At 43.4% G+C, this 21,638-nt stretch overlaps 1 protein-coding gene across 8 annotated transcripts in view; it reads right to left on the bottom strand.

The window, feature by feature from the left end:
* The window catches only part of RUBCN (rubicon autophagy regulator), a 61,607-nt gene that overhangs the window by 5,221 nt on the left and 34,748 nt on the right, over positions 1 to 21,638 (bottom strand). For 4 of the 8 annotated variants that reach the window (XM_043473235.1, XM_043473229.1, XM_043473238.1 and 1 more), the window contains 13 exons: positions 20,495 to 20,648; positions 19,323 to 19,856; positions 17,905 to 17,949; positions 15,705 to 15,800; positions 14,889 to 15,004; positions 13,757 to 13,964; positions 13,149 to 13,253; positions 10,997 to 11,071; positions 4,329 to 4,389; positions 3,325 to 3,457; positions 2,298 to 2,443; positions 1,655 to 1,719; positions 373 to 611 (listed from right to left, as the gene is read on the bottom strand). In XM_043473235.1, coding sequence (XP_043329170.1) covers positions 373 to 611; positions 1,655 to 1,719; positions 2,298 to 2,443; positions 3,325 to 3,457; positions 4,329 to 4,389; positions 10,997 to 11,071; positions 13,149 to 13,253; positions 13,757 to 13,964; positions 14,889 to 15,004; positions 15,705 to 15,800; positions 17,905 to 17,949; positions 19,323 to 19,856; positions 20,495 to 20,648 — 1,977 coding nt within the window. The remainder of the gene's footprint in view (positions 1 to 372; positions 612 to 1,654; positions 1,720 to 2,297; positions 2,444 to 3,324; positions 3,458 to 4,328; positions 4,390 to 10,996; positions 11,072 to 13,148; positions 13,254 to 13,756; positions 13,965 to 14,888; positions 15,005 to 15,704; positions 15,801 to 17,904; positions 17,950 to 19,322; positions 19,857 to 20,494; positions 20,649 to 21,638) is intronic. The other 4 variants (XM_043473232.1, XM_043473231.1, XM_043473233.1 and 1 more) reach the window with 4 other exon arrangements.

Here is a 21,638-nt window from a genome sequence, read left to right as displayed (position 1 = left end):
ATGCTCAAAGTGACCCCCAGTCAGGGAAGGCCCTCTGCTAGGTCTGCCCAAATCACATACATAGTTGGGAGCTGCTGAAAAATCCAGAATCCAAACGTTTTGGCCTGATACCCTCTTCTCTGTTCACTTGATATTTTCAGTGAAGGGGAGAAATCCTGCTTTTGCCATCAAGTGCTATCTATAACTCTAGAGCTGCCTTGCCAGGATTGAGACTAACTAGACGCTTTGGAAATGGCAAGAGAAAGTGCATAGAGAGAGCGAGAATGATAAGATGGTTACAGCTCTGCATGGCAACAGAGAGGATTGTGGTGATCTTGGGAAACCTCTAAGAACAGACGGTAATCTGTGTTGTGACCTTTCCGAGGGTCTTACCCGGACGTGATTGAGCAGCTTGACCTTCCTATAGAGGGCACTGTTGATGTCCTGCACATTGAAGAGAGGGTCGTTCCAGATCTTAATGAGCAGGTCCTTGGAGAAATTGCTGACGTAGTACTTGCTGAAATCCCACTTGCGCAGAATGCGGCTGGGGATAACCATCTGGGCATTCTCGTGGCAGCACTGACAGAAGTACTTGCCCAAGTACTCACAGTACCGCAGCCGCTTGATGTAATCTGAAAAAAAAACAGGTCAAAAGGTTAGAGGCGGCTTTCCCAACTATAAGCTGGTGAGGTGGCCTTGCTGTTTCTTTTGAATTAGAAGGAGGGAGGGCAGGTCAGTGGACTCCAACCACCTCTGTCTGAGTTCCCAAAGCTAGCAGAAACCCATACAGTGAGGCCTGTGCTTTCTGTGTCCCAGACTGGAGGCCACTGAGGAAACAAACGCTGCCAAATTGGGAAATCCAGTCTCTAAGAACCTGGCTGAGAGTACAGTAAGTCCCCTACATACAAACAAGTTCCATTCTGAGAGTACATTCATAAGTTCAACTTGTTCATAAGCTCAACAAAGTTAGCCAAGTTATCCAACTAACACAATCAGCTATATACTGCTGCTTTTGCGCTTGCTTCTGGACATCCTGGGCTTGAAATAAAGACACTGTACTACTGTACTCTATATAGTTGTTGCTGTTTAGTCGCTCAGTCACATCCAACTCGTTGTGACCCCACTCACTTAGCCCACCAGGCTCCTCTGTCCATGGGATTTCCCAGGCAATACTGGAGTGAGTTGCCATTCCCTTCTCCAGGGGATCTTCCCAACCCAAGGATCGAGTCTGCGTCTCCCGCATTGGCAGTCCGAGTCTTCGCTGCTGAGTCACCAGGGAAACTCACTCTGTACAGTACTGAACAGTAAAGCACCCAGAAGCACACCACTTGCAGAGCATGCACGCATGTGACAATGTACACCAGACACACGAACTTCCGTGCTTGGACATGTGAACATGTGTTTACACCTTTGAAAGTTCACAACTCGAAGGCTTCTATGTAGGGGACTTACTGTACACAATTTTCTCTGGTAATGGGCTTCTAGAAACCATTTTCCTCTGATTACCTGTGTTCTTGCCTGGTACTACCCCTTCCGTCTTCCAGGCCCCTTCTTTTCCTTTCCCCAGTTCTGTGCTGTTACCTCCTCTAACTGCCTCTCTGACCAGCTCCCTTGCCCACGTGTGTGAGAGGGTGAAGTCCTTGAAGGCAGCATGAGGGTCAGAGAAGACACTCACCAGGATCAGTCCGGATGCCGCAGCCTGCGCAGCGGTAATTCTGCTTGGCCACGGCGATTTTCCTCCTGAAGGAAGGGGAAGGAGAGGGGTTGGCAGATACCAGCTGTATGAGGGCTCTGAGATGTACAGGGTGAGGACACAAACACAGGGCTCCCGGAAGCTGGGAAGGGAGGGAAATTCACCTATTTTTTTTTAAGAGTTGAACAAAACAAGCCTATTGGGAGAGCCAATTCAAAGCAAGGATGGCAAGGATAGAATTTAGGCCTAGGCAGTGACTCTCCCCAATAATGAACCACACTTTCTGTATAAATGTAATAGATGACAAATAAAGAGGAGAGAAAAGGAAAGAAAAGCATCCATCCATCTTAAGAGAAGGGGGAAAAAAACAGCTCATAAAACTATTGGGAGGAAGGCAACAGGTTGGGAGACCAGTGATAAATGACCTCTTTTCCAGTTAGCTCTGGGAAAGAATGGGAGGTCTAAGAGTAAAACTGGCAGACAAGAAGGATAATCGTCTCCTTTGGTCTTTTAGAACTGTGCGGGAGGTACAGCTGCAGGTAGAGAGAAGAGGGTAAGGAGACAGTTCTGACAATCCACAGGGAAAGTATCTGTTTTCCAAAGGGCACAGCCCCTGACTACTCACGTTGGGGCTGGATGAACATTAAAAATTATCTGTGGCCGGGGTGGCGCCCACTCCAGGTTGCCGCGCACGCGGATACGCAGCTTGTAGATGTCAGCGTGCTGCCCGTCATCTGGGGAGATGGGCAGTGAGTCAGGGATGGGCAGGAGCTGGAGGAGAAAAGCACAGGGTGATCTTCCATGGACAGTCTGGGGAACACACACACTGACCCTTCTGGCCACGACAGAAACACAACTAATGACAGACTTTTCAGAAACACCTAAGCAAGGGCTTCATGGGGACTTGGCCTCAAAATAAATAAGGGACCAGGCTCTTAGAAGTGAGGGCCTTGGGTTTCAAGAATCAAAAGGAATAGAAACAGCATCCCAGTTGGTGGCACCTCTCGCTAATGCTGTCCCTGAACCCACCCTGGGCCTCTTGGTATGCCAGGGTGCTTCATGCCTTATTCAACTGTAGAGCAAAGAAGAACCGTTTTTCAGTTCTTTAAGACACTCTTCCAGTGTCTTAAGGTGGTCACAGCTCAGGTGTGCTGCCCCCAGGTCTAGTGAGCAGTCATGTGGGGTAACGACAGTGAAGGAACTGCCATCTACATGCACAGGCACGTAGGCAAGCATGCACATGAGTTAAATCGCTTCAGTCATGTCTTGACTCTTTAAGACCCTATGGATTGCAGCCCGCCAGGCTCCTCTGTCCATGGGATTCTCCAGGTAAGAATACTGGAGTGGGTTGCTATGCCCTCCTCCAGGGGATCTTCCTGACCCAAGGATCGAACCTGTGTCTCTTATATCTTCTGTATTGGCAGGTGGGTTCTTTACCACTAGTGCAACCCTGGGAAGCCCAAGACAAGCATGCACACATGCCTTCATTTATTCATTCCACACATTTGCAGTGAAGGGCTTCTACGAGTCAGGAAGGAAACACATACATTCATGCTAAACAGTGGACAGATGACAAAGGAGAACAATATCAGGAAGGCTCACAGCCTCCTGGGGCTGGGCGGTGGGTAGAGAAGAAGAGTTGAAGAACCGACCTTCTGAGGGGCATCGTGCTCTGGAACAAGCCACTCCAGCTCCGAGGCGGCGGGGAGCTGCATCCCCTCAAACTGCTTCAGGAGCCCCATGGCCACGGCCTCAGCAGACGTGGAGTGCAGGAGGCAGTGGGAGCTGAAGTGGAGAGAGTCAAGGAAGACTGAGCAGAGAAGACAGGAGGACGGGAGCTCCCCCCGTAGGACCCGACAACTTACACAGTGATGTCCGGGCTGAGAGAACGCTCACAGCCACCCCAGGCCACAGAGCTTTCTTTCTCATCATTTTCAGACTTGTATGTACAGTGGAAAACACAATGGTCCACACAGAGTTCTAAGACTTAGGCTCAGGTACCATTTACTAGCATTCATGACAATGCTGGTTAAGAATTCTATGTCAAATCCTTTCTCTAAACTTTTCTTTTTTGGAGGCCACACCACACAGCATGTGGGATCTTAAGTTTCCTGACCAGGGATTGAACCCATGCCCTCTGCATTGGAAGCATGGAGTCTTAACCACTGGACCTCCAGGGAAGCCCTAAACTTCAATTTCTTTAACTGCAAAATGGGAATGACAACACCTGTTTACAAAGTTGAGAGAGTCAAACTGCTCTGTGGACTCTAAAGACTATTGTTGCTCCCATGTCAGCTTCTATCTCCTCTAGCTGAGTCTACTATGGGGAACCTGTTCAATTTGATTTCAGAGTCAGATATCATGATCACTGTTCTCTCTTTCAAGACCTCATCTTCTCGGGGTCTCTGATATAATCAGACTTATCAGAGAAGGAATAATCCACATTGAAAGCTTCGCTTCCACCAGAGCCCACCCTGTTTGAACCCATAATCTTCTCTTTCCCTGGCTCACCACTACCAGGCAGGCTGGTCACAATAACCTTGCCTCTTTGTGGATTCAGATGGCGCCATCCCATCCATATGCCAAGAACCGGGTTTGTTTCTCCACATATCCCAAAGTTTTATTTAAAAAAAAAAAGAAAGAAAAAGCTACTTACAAGGACTGAGAGGAAATGAAGGATTTGCTGTGGGAGGGCGTGCTCCTTCTGATGTCAGCATCTAAATGGAAACAACAGTTAAGGGGGACAGGAAATGGAAAGGGGGACAGGAAATGGAAAGGGGGACAGGAAATGGAAAGGGGGACAGGAAATGGAAAGGGAGGAGGTAAGGATAATAACGGACACCAGTCCAAGCTACTGCCAGCTAAGCATTCAGGGCGGCAGCAAGGTGCCACATTCTATGCAGGATAAGGAGCAGAGTCCAGGTGAAGCTCTACATACGATTTATAGTTCGGCTCTATTCAAGTCACACCAGGCTGAATTAGTGACATTACACACAGCACTGAGAAGGTCAAAGTGGCTACAAATCCGGGTGGAAACACAAACTCTGATTTGGTGCAAAGCAGTGAAGGGAAAAATGAAGCATCCTAAGGCAAGCAGGGACATACTCTGTACAAGCAGCGACAAATTACTCCAATTTCTCTTTAATCGTCTAAACTTCAAGCCCTCTTAAATGATAAACTCTCAGAAGTAAGAACTCTATCGAGCTCTTTTTTAATGCCAGAATCAGTACCCAAAACAGAATTTAGATCATAGAGCTTACTCATTAAATGTACATGGAATCGAAACTTTGCTTCTAACATCTGACTGCTATTGGTATCATCCCTGAATGTGAGAAGTCTTCCATGTCCTTAACAAAGTTTCATGGAAAGACTCCCTTCCTGTCTGGTGGCACAGGGAAGAAAAGAACTTCCCTATGGCTTGGCAACTCCCTGGAGATGCCTGGTAAACAACACATTTTCATGGAGCTATTCAACATGATCTTTACTATAGAATTTGCAAACACAGTCATGGGAAACTATGGCAGACTTTCCAAAGCCTATCTACAATAAAGAATTTTGAAGAGGGTTTCTAATAATGATATGATTGAATCTCTAGAGATCTCATCTACCCAAATAATTTTAATAGAGAGAAGGAAATATAGCATTCATGTTCAAGAAAGGCAGACAGAGCCTGTTCAAGTCATGGAAATAGGACCGTTCTGATAAGTCTCATCCCTCACTTCCTTTGATGCCTCATGAAAAGACCTTTTCCTAATTAAACCTACACAATGACCAATCTACTGCATTTAAGCCCCTAAATAGAGCACCAGGCTTAAATGACATCACTCTGCACTTGAGTTGCTCAATTGTTCTTCATGTTTCCTCTGTACACATATATATTTGTATGGATCACTAGACTATAATATCTCCTTGTGAGGAAATGAGATCATGTCTAATTCTTCTGTTTAGCCCCAAACACTTAATACAGTGCTCTGTATACAAGCATATACTCAAATAATATTTCTGGCCTTGAGGGCCAGGCTTCAAAGCTATAAGTACAAGAGAGGAAAACTGAAAGCTCTCAGCTTTCATATGCTCTTTAAGCATAGAAAAACTTAAGACAGCAACAAAATCCTTGACTAGTAAATAATAAATCCTATTTTATTTAACAAGTAAGTTCATGTATATCATACACTCTGAATTTGCACCACTCAAATCCAGTTCCCAAGATACTGCTAGTCTGTATTCCATTCTAAATAGTGCTGTATTTCATTCTAAATAAAGCCCAAGAACACTGGAGTGGGTAGCCTATCCCTTCTCCAGCAGATCTTCCCGACCCAGGAATCAGATCAGGGTCTCCTGCATTGCAGGCAGATTCTTTACCAATTGAGCCATCAAGGAAGCCCTCTAAATAGTGCTATTGGAGGGAAAAAAATTCTAGGTAATAGCAGACCTTGATAGACCACTGGGTTTGCAACGCTGATCTGAGTAACACTAAACTGCCTTGGATTGTACATAAGTCTTGCCTTGTCCTTAAAACCCTCAAAGAGCTTTGTACATGATAGGTTTTCAAAAAATATTTCCTAAATAATTGGCTCAAAGCAAAAAGCAAATTTCAGCCTGTTTAGGACAGAAAAGGAAAAAGAAGAGAAAATCTTAGATATCCTTGAGTAAAGAGCTAACAGTGATTACTGAGGGCCAGGCTACTAAAGAAAACATGGCATGCCAGAGAGGAGAGGTGGTGGACAATTCATGGTTGCTGAAAACCACTGTCTTCATAAAATCTATTTAGCAGTTCTTTATCCTCACATTCTTTGAGAGAAAAAAAGTCTTCCTTCTTTGGAAAATAAAGTGAAGTCATACTTAATCCTATTTCTTCATTTTTACTAGAGGTACAGTAATATCCTAGCTAATCATGAATATTTCCAAGAGTGCAGAAGGTTACACAAGTTTGGAAGCGAGGATCTTACCCCAAGAGTGGAGAGAGAGAGGCAGTGCCTGATACCAAAGGGACATCACACCTGTCACGGTCAGTGCCATGAAAGCCTTGTGGTTACTAGGCCTCTGCTGCACCCTGCTCACTCTCCAGTCAATTCAAGCAGATGATTAGCTTAGTGTGGTTGGAACACTAGCTGAAGATCTGGGTAAAAGTAGATCAGGGTCTAAGATAATTAAGGAGTAAAGAGAGAAAAGAAAGCTACTCAACTGAATGAGTTAAATGTACCCCAAATGAGAGCACTTTAGAATGAAGTCTGAGAAGCTCTCCTTCCAAATGGAAGTTAACATAATTATGAAATGTTTTATCAATTATTTAAGGAGAATTGATCAATTCTTTAATGATTTCAAGGGTTTCTGATGCTTTAGATAGGATAAAGCTATTATTGTGGACTGGGTAAGTTCAACGATATAAAAGCAAACAACAACAAAATAATGACATGTTATAAGAAGAATTTTTGTATGTCCAGACACGGGCATTGGAATGATCAGGGAAGAAATGCTTAAAATCCTGTACCCTGGCAAAATCTGCACATTTTTAAATAAAACAAGCAAGGCACAAGAAGACAGTCAACTTCAGAATTTACTGGCCAATCTGATGGTGGGTTTCAACCTGTTTTCCTTTCAGCAGATAAGGGGATACCCAACATTCAGAAATCCAATTCTAATGAATTTTCTGCAACTGCTGATTCAAGAGGAAACACTTTAAAATGGAGAACCACAACTACTCTTGTCTTAGAAGGAGAAAAAAAATTATTAAAAGAGGGAGGGTGGGGAGGAGCAACCAATTACCTTGAATTGGATATAATTTTTAAACTTGCCAAAAATATAGTTCATGAACTTCTTCGTTGCCTTTTGGCTCCAAACCTGCCCTTCTTTTTGTCTGCTCTGTGACAATGGAGTTGGACTTGAAAACACGCCTCTTCTGCCAGCTGGCACACAGTGAGGCTTTGCCAGCAGAGGGCGCTGGAGAAACACTGGAGGAGGAAGCAGCTTCTCTCGCGGCTTCTGTGTGCTCCCCTAAGCAGACTCCTAAAGTGCAAGTGACTCCCCAGGGTAAGCATGGCTTCAGAGGCTGTGCGGCAGAGTGCCACCGGTGGTATTTTTCATAAATGGCTTCCCTTGCACCTCCTGGGAAAGCTTCAGAGCAGGTGCTGCAGGCCTGGTACCTCCCATGAACCACTTCCCCTTCCCCCAACACCTCTTGAGTTCTGAGGAACAACACTCCCTGGGGGCAGCCTCCCCCAGCACCCCAGAGAATGGTTTCCTGGTGAGGGCTGTTGGCATGGCAGCTTTCATGAACAACATCACTTGACACTCTCAGGGCAGCTCTGCAGCTTCTGAGAACTTCTCCAGCATCCAGTGCGCAAGGAGGCCTGGACCTCAGACTTGGGGGTATGGCCCTCTTCTACATTCCCTCCCTGTGGCCTCTACTTCGGCCCTAGAGATGGTGACTACTGCTTATATCTGCTATTCCTGTATTCTTTAGCGTTCTCTTTACTCCTTATGAGCCAGTCTCCCATTACTTCAATCCCCCACTAGAGTTAATGATTCTTTATATTAAATTTTCCCTATTCAAATTGTCGTGTGGTGTGTGTCTCCTGAACGGACCCTGACAAGGTACATCTATGTGGAAGACTGAAATTCTAGAAAAAGGAAGATTAAAGAAGAACTGATGAAGTTACAGTGGAAAAGGAAGAAGGAAGGAAAAAACGGAACTACAAAACCCGAAAAACCAAAGAAATTGAGAAAATTAACTGGCATCAGGAGCCTGTGAAAGATATTGTATCAATTTGGCAAATATCATCAGAAGAAACAGATGAAGTGAAAGAAGCCAGACACAAAAGATCACATACTGTATGACTGCATTTATACAAAATGTCCAGAAAAGGCAACTCTATATAGATAGATTAGTGGTGGACTGGGGCTTGGGGTGCAAATGTAAATTAACTATAAATGGTAAATTAACTATAAATGGGCATTAGAGGGATCTTACTGAGGATGATGGAAATGTTCTAAAACTAGAATACGGTGGTGGCTGACAACTTGGTACATTTACTAAAACTTAGTGAGTTGTATACCTAAAGTGAGTGGATTCTGATAAGTAATTATTCCTTAGTAAGATTGTTTTTTAAAAATGGAATAGGTGTTAATGAATACTAAGCTTTCTATGATTACAAGTTTATATCCACTTTACTGCAAGGAAGAAGTAACTTTCAAATCTATTTCCTTCACAAACACTTCTGTCTCCATAAGGTCTACTTGCTGAAATAGGATCTAAGAAAGTGATCATTTTAATCAAAGTATTATAATTATGCAGAATATTTATCATAGATTATGTCTACAGTATGATGCTTAAGTAACCTTCCTTTGATAGAATCCAAAGAGACCCTTCAATAGCATATATTACCCAAGGTGATCAAAAAGAAACCTCTAGACATGATCAGAAAGACTGCTGATGAGAACTATACTGACACTTTTTAGAAAGACTTTAGTACTAGTGATAAACTTGCTTAAAGATCAGAAACAAATAAGAAAGAACAGAAAGCAATAAGGAAACCTAGAGCAGAGAAAAATGAACTGCAAATTATGCTTTCATAATCGGGAATCTGTGTGTAGAAAGTTAAATCACTACTTTGGAGACACCTGCTTTCCCACCAAGCCCTCAAAATGTGTGGGATGGTGGGTCACAAGAAAAAGTAGTACTTTAGTTGAAAAATACTTCATATTCTTGGTTTATAAAAAATACTTTAAAGCACCCAAAATGGGGGAAGAAAGGATGCTAGGAAGCCCAAATAAAAGTATGCTTTATGGTTAAAGCAGATTGAATATGCCCTAATTAAGAAGTAGCTGACAGTAAATGCATATGCAAAGGACTGTGGTTGTAAACATATCAGAAACCACTTTTTTTGGTTTGATTTTTGGTTCTTTTTGTCACCCAGCATGTGGGGTCCTAGTTCCTCAACCATCCCCAACTAGGGATTGAAACCATGTGAAATCTTAACCACTTGACCGCCAGGGAAGTCCCAGAAATCAGTTTAAAAGTGAGTTAGGGGAATTCCCTGGCAGTCCAGTGGTTAGGACTCAGAATTTTCACTGCTGGGGCTTAAGTGCCATCCCTGTCAGGTAACTAAGATGCCACAAGCCACAAGGCGTGGCCAAAAAAATAATAAAATGTGACTGAGGATTGCTACTTCTCAAGTCAGACTATGTTAGAATAAATTATAACAGTTTAGAAGTAAAAGGTACCTAATTACTTTTATTTCTCTAAATCTTAAATTAATCTTGTACATACAGTTATTTCAAACTTAAGTGGCTGACAATATTAAACTGCTAATTAAAATTTTAAATTAATAAAATATTTATTAATTAATAAAAGCCTGAATTTTGTTGTTTGTGTGTTTTAAAGCCACTTTGAACAGACAACTACTATTTGTTTTCGGTTAACCCCATCTACAGAAAGTCTACTTGTTTGAATCATAAAGCAGTTACTAAGACCAAACATTTGCAGCAGTAAGTCCTAATTGTAAACAAAGTAGCAGAAGAGGTAGCTTCCTGAAAGTTGGCTCTGCAAATTCAAAACTCTGAAGACTCTAAGCTTCTTCTATACCATTCTATCTGACTTTTGCTGTCTAAATGTGTGTCAGTAACTTAGCTTTCGGTGTGAATTATAATTTCTTCACCTGACCACTTCTTTCTACATTGTCCATTACCTCCATCAGCCACAATGACCATTAATCTAAAAGAATCTCTATAGAGAAGAATCAACAAGGACATCTCAGAGAGGAGGCTTGTTGAAGTCATGAGGAAGAAGAAAAGGAGTATCAAAAAATGGTACAAATGAACTTATTTATAAAGCAGAAACAGAGTCACAGGTATGTAGAAAACAAACTTATGGTGACTGGGAGGAAAGGGGTAGAGGGATGACCTGGGAGGTTGAGACTGATACATATATAGTACTATATATAAAATAGGTAACTAACAAGGCCCTATTGTGCAGCACAGTGAACTTAGTATTCTGTAATAACCTATGTGGGAAAACAGTCTAAAAAAGAGTGGCTATACATATATGTATAGCCGATTCACTCTGCTGTACCGCAGAAACTAACACAATGCTTTTAAATCAACTATACTCCAATAAAAATTTTTAAAAAATGAAAAAAAAAAAAATTTTTTAAAAATGAAAAGAAGTGAATCATTCCTGGTTGGCTTAAGTTCAGTTTTCTCCAGACAGTTCTCTAGACCTTTTGGTTCTCATAACACTGACAAGTCACAGGTATGTACAAAAGCTGGTGCCAACATTCACATACATGCATGTATGAACACACCCACGCTTCTAACACAGGCTACCTGAAAACAGCGAGGCCACTGACACTGAGAGTCCGTTCTTTGACATTTGAGTCAGGTTAGATCCTTCACTACCATCTGTGTAATAATGATTATAAAAGGGGGCCCTTTAGTATTAAGACAGGAAGTAAATTCATGAGAATGACAGTTCTATACCACATGTTCCTGGAATCAGGACTTGACTTTTGCTCCAAATGCTAGCTGACACTGTTTTTAGAAATCTACATCCACAGTTAGGATTTATTTATATATATATATATATATATAAATTGTTATATATTATACTGTTATTATTGTTATATATTATAAATATATATATTAAATATATATATGTATATTTATATATATGTATATTGGTCTCTGTTCAGTTTCTGGCATAGAGCTCTTAGAAACTTTGAAATTTCCTAAGTGATAGGAATGTCTATTATTCATAATGAGCCCTTTTCCATTAAATCTGAGTTTAAGTTAATCAGATGACTCGTGGGGCCACCTAGACAGCTTCAGGAAGGGGCTGGTTGCCAGAAGAAAAAGGTAATTAGAAGATTAGAACTTTTAGTCCCACCTCAGGAACTCACAGAGTCAGACACGACTGAAGTGACTTAGCAGCAGCAGGAACTCAGTCACCAATGGCCAATGATTTAATTATTCATGCTTACTTAATGAACCTTGATAATGATGAGGTTTGGGAGAGCTTCCTGGTTGGTGAACAGGTCGATGTACTGGGAGAGTGGCACACCCTGACTCCATGGAGACAGAGGTTCCTGAGCTGAAGACACTTTGGGACCTTGCCCTATGAACCTCTCCTTCATGTGACTACTCATTTGTATCCTTTATAATAAACTATAATCATAGAGTGCTTCTCTGAGTTCTATGAGTCATTCTACTGAATTATCAAAACTGAATGGGGAGTTGTAGGAACCCTCGGGTTTGCAGTTGGTCACAGAGAAGTACAGGCAGCCTGGTGACCCTACTGGCAGCTAGCATCTAAAGATGGAGCCGTCCTGTGGGATTGAACCCTAGATCTGTGGGCTCTGTGTTAACCCCAGGAATTAGTGTCAGAACTGAAATGTAGGCCATTCAGTTGGCGTATAGAGAACTGGAGAATTGTTGGAAAACCACATACCAAAAAAAAAGTTTTAAGTGACTATTTGTTACTGTTATAAAGAGAAACCAGATGCATTAAGGAGAAAAAAGAAGGAAGACTTCCCAAAGACCTGGAAAAATATATGTAAAAACTGTATTTCTGAATGGAGAAGAAACCCAGCTACCACACCTGGAGCTGAATGGGTTCTCGAAATTGGTATAAACAGGAAGTCAGAGCCTCATGCAATAAAAGATCTATTCATCATCATGTTACAGTGGAGATCTACAGACACACCTCTATAAGAAAATTACTCTTGGTTCCAGTCGTAGGGTGAGAGCTTATGTCCCTGAACTGTTTGGTTTTCTGTTTGTTCAATTGTTGGTTGCACTGATAGAAAGATGAAGAAATTTATGATTTTCAGGCATGGATTAACCTACTAATCATGGGTCAACCTGATTTAACACAACTGCCTTTCCAGGTAAGAGCCCCTCCTTTTCTCTAAGCAGAAGCTCATAAGAATCTGTGATTCTGCTATGCAAATTAGCGTGGGTAGGGCAGAAAATAAAGCTCCACTTTGAAAAAAAAAAACTTGCCTCCGGTTTGCTTTTTCCCTGCCAGGGACTCTTTTTTTCCTTTTATTTTATGATTATAATAAAGCTCCTTTTAAACAGTTCAAAACAATTTCATTTGTATTATGGGGCACAAGAGAATAGGATTCTAATTTCATGTAGGTGTGGGCCAGCTTTGGACTGCTAGGAGGAGGAATTAGAGCAAGAGTTTGAGAGAAAGGTGCAATTGAGGAAGAAACTCCAGGGTGACATCGACAGCCAGCCCACTCTACTGGAACACTTCCTTTCAGTGTTCTTTTCTGCTTAAATGTTAAATAGGTTTTGCTTTTTTTTTTTTTTTTTAGGTTTTGCTTTTTTAACAAGAGAAGTTATCCCTTACAACAGCTGACAACATTCCATAAAGAACCATACTGAAGACTCCCTATTTAGGCAAAGCTTCTCCATCTATGATTCCAAACTGAAAGAGTTAATGAAAGCTCCCTTGAAAAGTGTTAAATCATACCTTGGATTTCAAATTCATCAACCTCATCATCAGCAGAGCCAGAGTCAGAGAACTGTGCTGAATCACGTGAACTGAACTGGGAGCTGCTGGAAGTGAGCCGAAAGCCTGTTAACGTTATAAAAAAAAAAAAAAAGAAATGAACAGGACAGAAAGAGGTGTCTGACACTTTCTAGGGTCACAGTAAAAGCAAACTGGTAGGACTTCAATAGAAAAGTAAACAGAAGCTTGACTGGCAGTTATGCTGGGGAAATGGAAACCAGCTCTGGTTTCCCTTTCTTGTTTGATCTCCTTAAAAGTTTCACATAAGCAGGAAATACTGCTCTCTGGAAAGGGAATCTGCAACCAGTGGCCTCAGTTCTCCTCATATCAGAAACCTATTTTTTGGAAGCTGTGTCTGAGGGAGAACATAAATGAACTCCAGGACTCTGGTCTAGTAGGAAAAAAAAAATCAGAACAATACAGAAAATCTTTCTGACAGCAGAGGAACCCTTGGCTTGGGTATAACATCTCACGTGAACATATAAAGACAGAAAAGGAAGCCCATGAGGTACCATGTCTTATCCAGAAGCCCTGAAGGGGTAGGAACAGGCATTCACAGCCTCACTCACTTCCATGCTCCATCTCCTGGTACCCGGGGAGCAGGTTCTTGGTGCGGATCTGCTGGCGACGAAGACGGATCTTCTGCTTCAGTTCCTGGATCTCCCTGTCACTGTCCTCCTCCCCTTCCTCCTCTTCTAGGCACTGGCTCATCATGTTGCACTTCATCAGCTCGATGGCAGCGATCAAAGACTCCGATATGCTAAAGTGGGCATTCTCCTGGGGAAGGAGAGCGCCAACAAGCGGACACCCCAGTGACTGGTCTCTTGGAAAGAATTTCCAAGATATGCACTGCTTTCATTCGAAACACCCAGGGGAAATGCACACTGCCACTGGAAAGAAAGCTGATGGCCAGAAAATCTGCTCCAGGTTCTCTTTGCTCTTGTATCTGACCATGCGCAGCCTTCCTGTCCCACTTTTCACATAAAAATATGACAGAGAAGTAAGTTTTTCCTAAACTGGCAGGCAGGTTCTTTACCAATAGTATCACCTGGGAAGCCCATAAAATGCTACAGGGACATTTTATTTATTACATACCTGAGCCTTAGAACAAAATAGAGAAATCGATTTCAGGGACAGTCTTTATCTAAGGTCCCAGGGTCAAGGTCATGTGACTAAAATTCAATGTTTCTCTGCCCAAGGGAGCTTTTAAGGCAAGATCAGTAATATTTTTGGACTCAGTGAGGAGCATAAGCTCCCTGAAGAGTTATCCAAGGATAGAAGTTGTTGAGCTTATCTTTATGGTGACTTCTCTGTATTGTAGTCTACACACATGTTATAGCTGTGCACTCAAAACCTGTTTAGGACAAATGACACCATACCCCTCTGGCTGGATCTCCCTGCTGCTTCTGCTAAGTTGCTTCAGTCGTGTCTGACTCTGTGCAACCCCATAGACGGCAGCCCACCAGGCTCCCCCGTCCCTGGGATTCTCCAGGCAAGAACACTGGAGTGGGTTGCCATTTCCTTCTCCAATGCATGAAAGTGAAAAGTGAAAGTGAAGTCACTCAGTCGTGTCCGACTCTTAGCGACCCCATGTACTGCAGCCCACCAGGCTCCTCCGTCCATGGGATTTTTCAGGCAAGAGTACTGGAGTGGGGTGCCATTGCCTTCACGGGCTTTTCAGTGGCTCCTTAGTGTCCTCACCTTTTCCAGGTCTGCACAGCTGCCGAAGTCTTGCTCAGATAGGTAGCTGATAAGCGACTGTCCTTCTGATGGTCTTCGGAACATGCCTTCTCCCGAACACAGGTACTGACTGCCCTCTGTGGGAAAATGGAATGTGGATGTCAAAAGCCCTGGCTTTGAAAAGCAAATTTTCTTTACAGCCAAGCTTCTTTGAGAGATCTGATGATTTTAATGCTAAAGATGCTCACAAGTCTTTCCCAATAATAGGTTAGAAAGATGTCTACCTTCTAAAGGAGTTTCTCTGAATCTCAGAATCCCAAAGCACTAAGCGCCTAGGTTAGAGAATGGTGGAATAAATGGAGAGAGCCTGGAGACCACCTTTTGACCACCTAAATTTAAAGATGACTTACGCATCCTCCTACCCACAAAAAAACACAAAAAAACCTGTGCTGTGAGTCAGACAAGGAAACAAATGTCTTCTTCCTATGGATAATTTCAATGTGGAGTTGATCTTCTGGTCATTAGGCTCAGACACTCAAAGGCCTCTTTTCAAGGTCTCACCCACTCAGAGAGCCACTGTAGCTGGCTCACCAGACAGTCACGGTGGTAACACCCACAGCATGAGACGGTGGGACTCCTACAGCAGAGAGGAGCAAGAAAAAATGGTGGGGCCATGTGATTTCTAGCACAGGGGTTGAAAATGATGAAGGGGAGGGTGAGACTGTATGGTGTGCGCCCTCCACAGAGCTAAGATGAGCCACAGCTCAGAGAGTGGCAGGCCCGGGGGGAGCAGAGCCAAGACACGACTGCAGCCTGGCCTTCCTAGTGCTCACTTACCATACTCCATGTACAGAGAGCTGCGTGTGCTGACTTCACTGCTTTGACCAGAGTAGGACAAGGGGCCTCTCAACTTCGACTTATCACTGCAGGATTCTAGTGTCAGTGGCCACCAGGGAGTAAAAACACACATACGAGGTGAGCAACACATATATTCCCAACCTTGGAGTTTCAATATCTAACTGCTCCCATTCCCCACGCCCTCCCGGACAGGAGAGAGGTGGCACACCAACAGGACACAATCCAAGAATGCAGGACCACACGGAGGGAGGGAGGTGGGAAGTCAGTGTATTCTAAGGAGAAAAGAGAGCAAACGAGACCTGAAAGGCAGCAACACAAACGCAAAAAAGAAATCAACATGGATTCATGATCGGTTCTCTCCTCTTCCATCTTCTTACCAAGTGTTTCAGGAATATCAGCCAATTTCTGCCCTCTTGATAAACCAGTTTAGAAAACAGTTCTCACAAACACATTGCAGCTTTTCTGATCCTTGACACTAGACTTTAGAACAATATCAGAAGGATTAAAGTCACTAAAAAAAATACTAGGATATGGCCTCTCCTGAACCTGAAATATAAATGTCATACTTACAAATTTAACCTATTTTTGAACTGGCAGAATAACAAAACAACACCCAGCAATACCCTTAGAAGAAGCATCAAAACAATGCTAGAGAAGCCAAGGATGATGGCCCTATAACCAAGGGGCTCAGCCCCAGGGTTGTGGACTCAGCCTTCCTGGAGAAGGAAGGGAGGGGTTTCAAAAGAAGGTTGCAAGGTAGAAGTGTCTGGGTAGAAGTTTTCAAGGAACGTTGAGAACTGAAAAGGGAGGAACAGCAGCAGGCACAGTTCGAAGGAAGTGGAAACTGATCTTCTCCAAAGGGAAACACAAAATTTCCCAGCGCCACAGAAGGACTAGCAGGCAGAAAAGCAGGTGGGTGCCTGGGAAAAGAGCAGGACGCGCTGGGAAAATGAATGAATGAGCAGCATCCAACCCATTTCCCTGACAGATGGTGCCAATTTGTCAACTGCTCCTCTCACAAAAAATGCTCCTATATGGTAAGCAATAACTCTGTGTCCCCTGGTGGCCTTGGCAGTGGGCTCTGCTCCTCACTACACACCAGCAGTCACCGTGATGTCATGGTGAGAAGTCATGACTCAGAGACAACCTCGGAGGTCCCGAGTCAAACTCAGGGCACAACACACACTCCAATACCAGCATCCTGTTCACTCACCAGGAAAACCCTAGTCAGAGGGAAGGATGACACGTGTGAGAAGCTGCATATGAAAAGGCTGTCCAGCTTTGCTCACTGACCTCACTACCTCCTGATGCTGCCATTCAACTGATCAGCTCTAATTCTCAGAACTTCCTCACTCTGACTTGAAATCTGTCATCTCAGTTTCTCATCTCCTTAAGGGCAATGCTCTTCTAAACAAAAGTCTTGCAGGCTTGTCTCTCTTTAACCTCTTTGCCATGCTAACATACCCAGTTATGAATGGTCTTCAGCCATTCATCATTTTCAGTTCACCCTCACCACTCTGCCTTGCAGACACATTCCAGCATCAGTATCTCCATGCATTATGTACCCAGAATGGAACACACATGCAGTTTGAATACCACTGTGAAAACCAAAGACACAGACTTAAGTCACTAGAAAAATCTATTGCGATGGCTGGAATGAAGGGGTAGGGCTGGAGGAGGTGGATTTTACAGGAGAAGGAAGACAAATAAAAGAAAAAGGAAACAGGGGAGTCCAGGCGAGGCAAAAACATGCACTCACATCCAAGACCACAGAAAGAGGAGAAAACATATTCTGGTGTTAATTCAAGGAAAATAAAGTAAATCATAATAAGTACTCAGTTATAAGAAAAATTCTGCCATTGATTCATCATGATGTCTTAACAAATAGCAGGCCTCAGTTTCACCTCCAGGCAATACAGGATTGACTAGTATGAATTCTACCTCCCAAAAGCTGCTGAAAGAAGGAATGAGGCATTTGGAAGTCATAAGCAGAAAACATATCACATAAAATATTGGTATCATTTTATAACCAGGTCCAAGCATCACAACAGGACCAGACTAGCCAGGCTTGATTGACACCAGAATGGAAAAGGAAGTTTTGCACTAAGCAAGATGGTCACAGAGGAGCAAAAGGAGGCAGGGGGTGGTGGACAGAAAAGAGGAGGACTGGCTCCCAAACCTGCAATGGGATCTTCAACTATAATGGTGATATTCCTGGGGCCTCCTGTATGTAGACAGACAGGTGCAGAGGAGAGTCCAGAAAATGAGAACAGAGAGTGAGAAAAAGAGTGTCTTTTTATCCAGCAAAGGTGGAGGTGTAACTCCTGCAAGGGAACCCTAGTACAGATGGAGGGATGACACGTATGAGAAGCTGCACAGGACCCATACTCCCTCAGACCCTCCTGCTTAGGTTTTCTCTGGCTCCCTTTTCCAATGCAGGTTACTGTGGTTTCTGGAATCCACATAGATTCAAGAATGGGGAGAGGGGAGTTTTACATACTCAAAGGCCAGCAACCTGGAGTAGAGCAGACACCACATCTGCTCCAGGAGATGCAAAGTAAGGGTCTAACCTGTGCACTCTTCACATCTAAGGAGGCTCATGGGAAGACGGACTTTGAATTGGAGGTTTCTTGGTTTCTGAACCAGTTCCAATGAGCCAACCCACATTCTTGAGGGGAAAACAGAGACGAAATTCAGAAAGTTTCAGATGAGGGCCTTAGCTCTCACCTTTTAGAAATTATAAACAGAAATCAACAGCAGCTCTAGTTGTAAATATCTTCCTTTTATGCTCTTAATTTTTCTGCTTTATTTTGATATTTTATTTCCAAAGCTTTTCCACCCAGAACTGGATTTGAGCACAAAGGTCCATGTTACACTTGCTTTTATGGAGATGTTCTTACAAATGAAACCCAACCAAAGACTGCCAGACACCAACAACCTAGGAAAGATGATGGCAGGGAAACAGCAAAAGCAGCGACACCCACCTTGGCCGTGCCTGGGATGCTCTCTGCTACCAGCTGGTGTTTGTGTGAGGGTGGTCCCAGTAGCCAAGGCCTCCTTACCCGACTGCCTTTCAGCCTGAATTACTGATGCAGCGGTCAGCCCACCTACTTGTTTACTAGGTCCCGTCACCCGACACTCACTACGTCTCTAGTGTTAATCAGGGAATCCTAGTATCCGTTTGCCTCTCTCTAATTGTTATTATATTCTGACCAAACTTCTCAGGGAAAGAATTTAACAGGATTATTTTTAAAGCTCATTAGTACTTCCCCTCTGTCTGAGAGACACATTTAAAACTTAGACTGTGATTAGTCACACTATCCTCTGATGCTAAAGAATTATGAAAGAATCCAAGAAAACACTTACTATTTAGCAATGTATAAAGGAACAAACGTAAGTATCCTCAGAGAGATTTTGGATTTAGGTATCCACATTATATTACAAACTTCTCTTTTCCACTACAAGCAGGATACTCTTTATACTCTTCAGAAAAATAACTTCTCTTCCTGCCACTTGAAGACCCTTAAGAACAAATCTCCCTTCCACTAGAAATTTCGGAGGCCACCTTACTGACACGCGGTTGGTGGTTATCATTACCTGGGGCTCCTCTGGAGGCAATGTTGGTGTCCGAATGGGAGCGAGTATGGCTCTTCTTTGTTCCTCCGGTGACAGTGAGCGTTTGCCCCTCTGAGAAGCTAGATCTGCGAAGGATATTAGACAACTGGCTCTGCCCACCTCCCTCCTGGTCCCCTAGGGAAGCAGCAGCAGACTCTGGCTTCTGGGAGCTGCTGGAGGAGAACAAATTGGAGCTGCTGCTGTCGGTATTGCTGCTGTGACTCTGACAGCTGGCGGTCCGGCCCCGGGGGTCCTGGTTGCCGATGGCCAGGTACTCAGGCCCCTCGCTGGCATCACTTGGGGAGTCATTCTGGCTGCTGACCCAGGATGCTTCCAAGGGGCTGGTCAGAGTGCTGGAGCTCATCTCATTGGGGGTCGCGGGAGAGTCCTTGGCTAATGCAGTGATTGGAAGCAGAGGGTCTAGGACAGTTTGATCCTCTGCTGCTGAGACATGCCCTCTGGTTTCTTGAGGTTTTCGGGGTGGGCCAGAGAGTGAAAAGGAAGTAGATCTTCTTTCTAGGATATGAAAAGAAAGGGAAGGGAAAGGTGAGCTGGGAGCTTTTGAGCTGGTATGTATGAACTCCAAAGCTAAGGACTGAACTCCCTAAATGGGGATGCCCAGGACATATGATGTCACCTCAGAAAAGGTTAAGTCATTCAAAGTAAGTAAAATTTACTGAGAAGCAGCTAGGCCAAAAGCATGAGCTCTTGAGACAGTGGCTTCTTTGCTTACCAGTATGCATTCCCCATGAGCAATAATAATGCTCAATGAGTAATAATAATAACACTTACCTCGTAGGACTGTTTTGAGGATTAAATGAGATAATATAAACAAATTGATGACAACAGAGCCTGACATGTGGCAGGCACTGAAGAAATGTTAGCTATTATTATTGAAATGCCTACTTGGCGATGTGGATTAGAAACCCAGGGGAAAATAAAAACATCTCTTTCCTCTGTTACTTTAATGATTCTACTGAATTATCTTAGGCTAGTTGCTATACTCCTCTTTAAGACTTCCATACTGAGACATGAAGTGTGACAAACTGCACTGACCAGAGGCTCTATCATAGCCAGTGGGTGAGCAACCACTGTGTCCTCTGTTTTCCAAGGCTGGAGATACATGTCTTCACAATCCCTCACTGCTCCCATACCTAAGCTGTGGTGGGGGAGGTGGTGGAGACTGGAGAAGGACCCAAAGTAGGAATGCTGAGCACTGTTGGTTGAAGGGGTGTGTGCGGAACCAGGCAGAGCTGTCAGGCTCTGGCTCTTTGTCACCAGGAGTGGACTCTCATGCTTTCTGGCAAACTATAGAAAAAAAAAAAAAAGTGTCAGAATCAAGGATAGTGGCCCTCAGAGGAAGGGCACAGTATTATAGAAACCCTGGCAGAAACTGAACTGCAGCCACGGCCTGTAGAGACAGCACAGGTACCCTCTACCACAGCACACAACTTTGAAAGCTCAAAGTCCTGGCAAACATCATGGCTTCTGCAGCTGGAATCTTTGGTGATTAGACCAGGAGTGCTTTATTCTGACGGCAACACAGCAAAGGGCTTAAGTCTATGCACGAGGAGTCAGAAGTCAGATACACTGGGGCTCAAAGCCAGGCCCTATCACAAGTTATTTGGTCCAAACTCTGGGCAAATGATTTATCTACTCTGTCCCTCAGTGGCCTCGTTTATTTTATTTATTTATTTTTTTTGCCTCCTTTATAAAATGAGATTAATGTCTACTTTACAGAGTTGTGAGGATTAAATGAGATGATACATGCATTGTGCATACCACCATGACTGGCATGTAGAGAATATACAATAGGTGGCAAGCAAGAATCAAAATTTTAAAACCAGGAGAGATAGGGGATCCCTTCACAAAAGAAAGAGGGCTTGTGATTCCATTCTAGCTGAGGCACTGATATTAGTGATGGGATGAGTGACCTGGAGAGTGAAAAATAAGCAACACAAAATAACAAAATTTCCTTGGAAGAAATGATCCTACGTAACATTAGGCCGCACTACATCTGATGCTCTATCTACAGTCAGCTTGATTCACAATCATCCCTCTGCCATTTTATCAAGCCTGCCCTTCAGGAGGTGCTTACTCAAACTAAAGATTTTTTTAAGGATAAAAAAAAAGGAAACAGACAACTGCCTCCTCAAATAGACTTAAGCTTGCTTACAAATAGGCTTTTTACTTCAACAGATACTTAATGGTACCTCCTCTCCTTTTTCTAAGTTTTCTGTTTGTTTTTAATGAGAGCCTTTCAGCTCATAATTGCCTAAGTGAAGTAGTTTGCTACAC

The sequence above is a fragment of the Cervus canadensis genome, chromosome 7 (assembly GCF_019320065.1).
Source record: "Cervus canadensis isolate Bull #8, Minnesota chromosome 7, ASM1932006v1, whole genome shotgun sequence".
In the NCBI taxonomy this organism is placed as follows: domain Eukaryota; kingdom Metazoa; phylum Chordata; class Mammalia; order Artiodactyla; family Cervidae; genus Cervus; species Cervus canadensis.
Note: the sequence above shows the minus strand (reverse complement) of the source record. Positions and strands in the feature narration are given on the sequence as shown.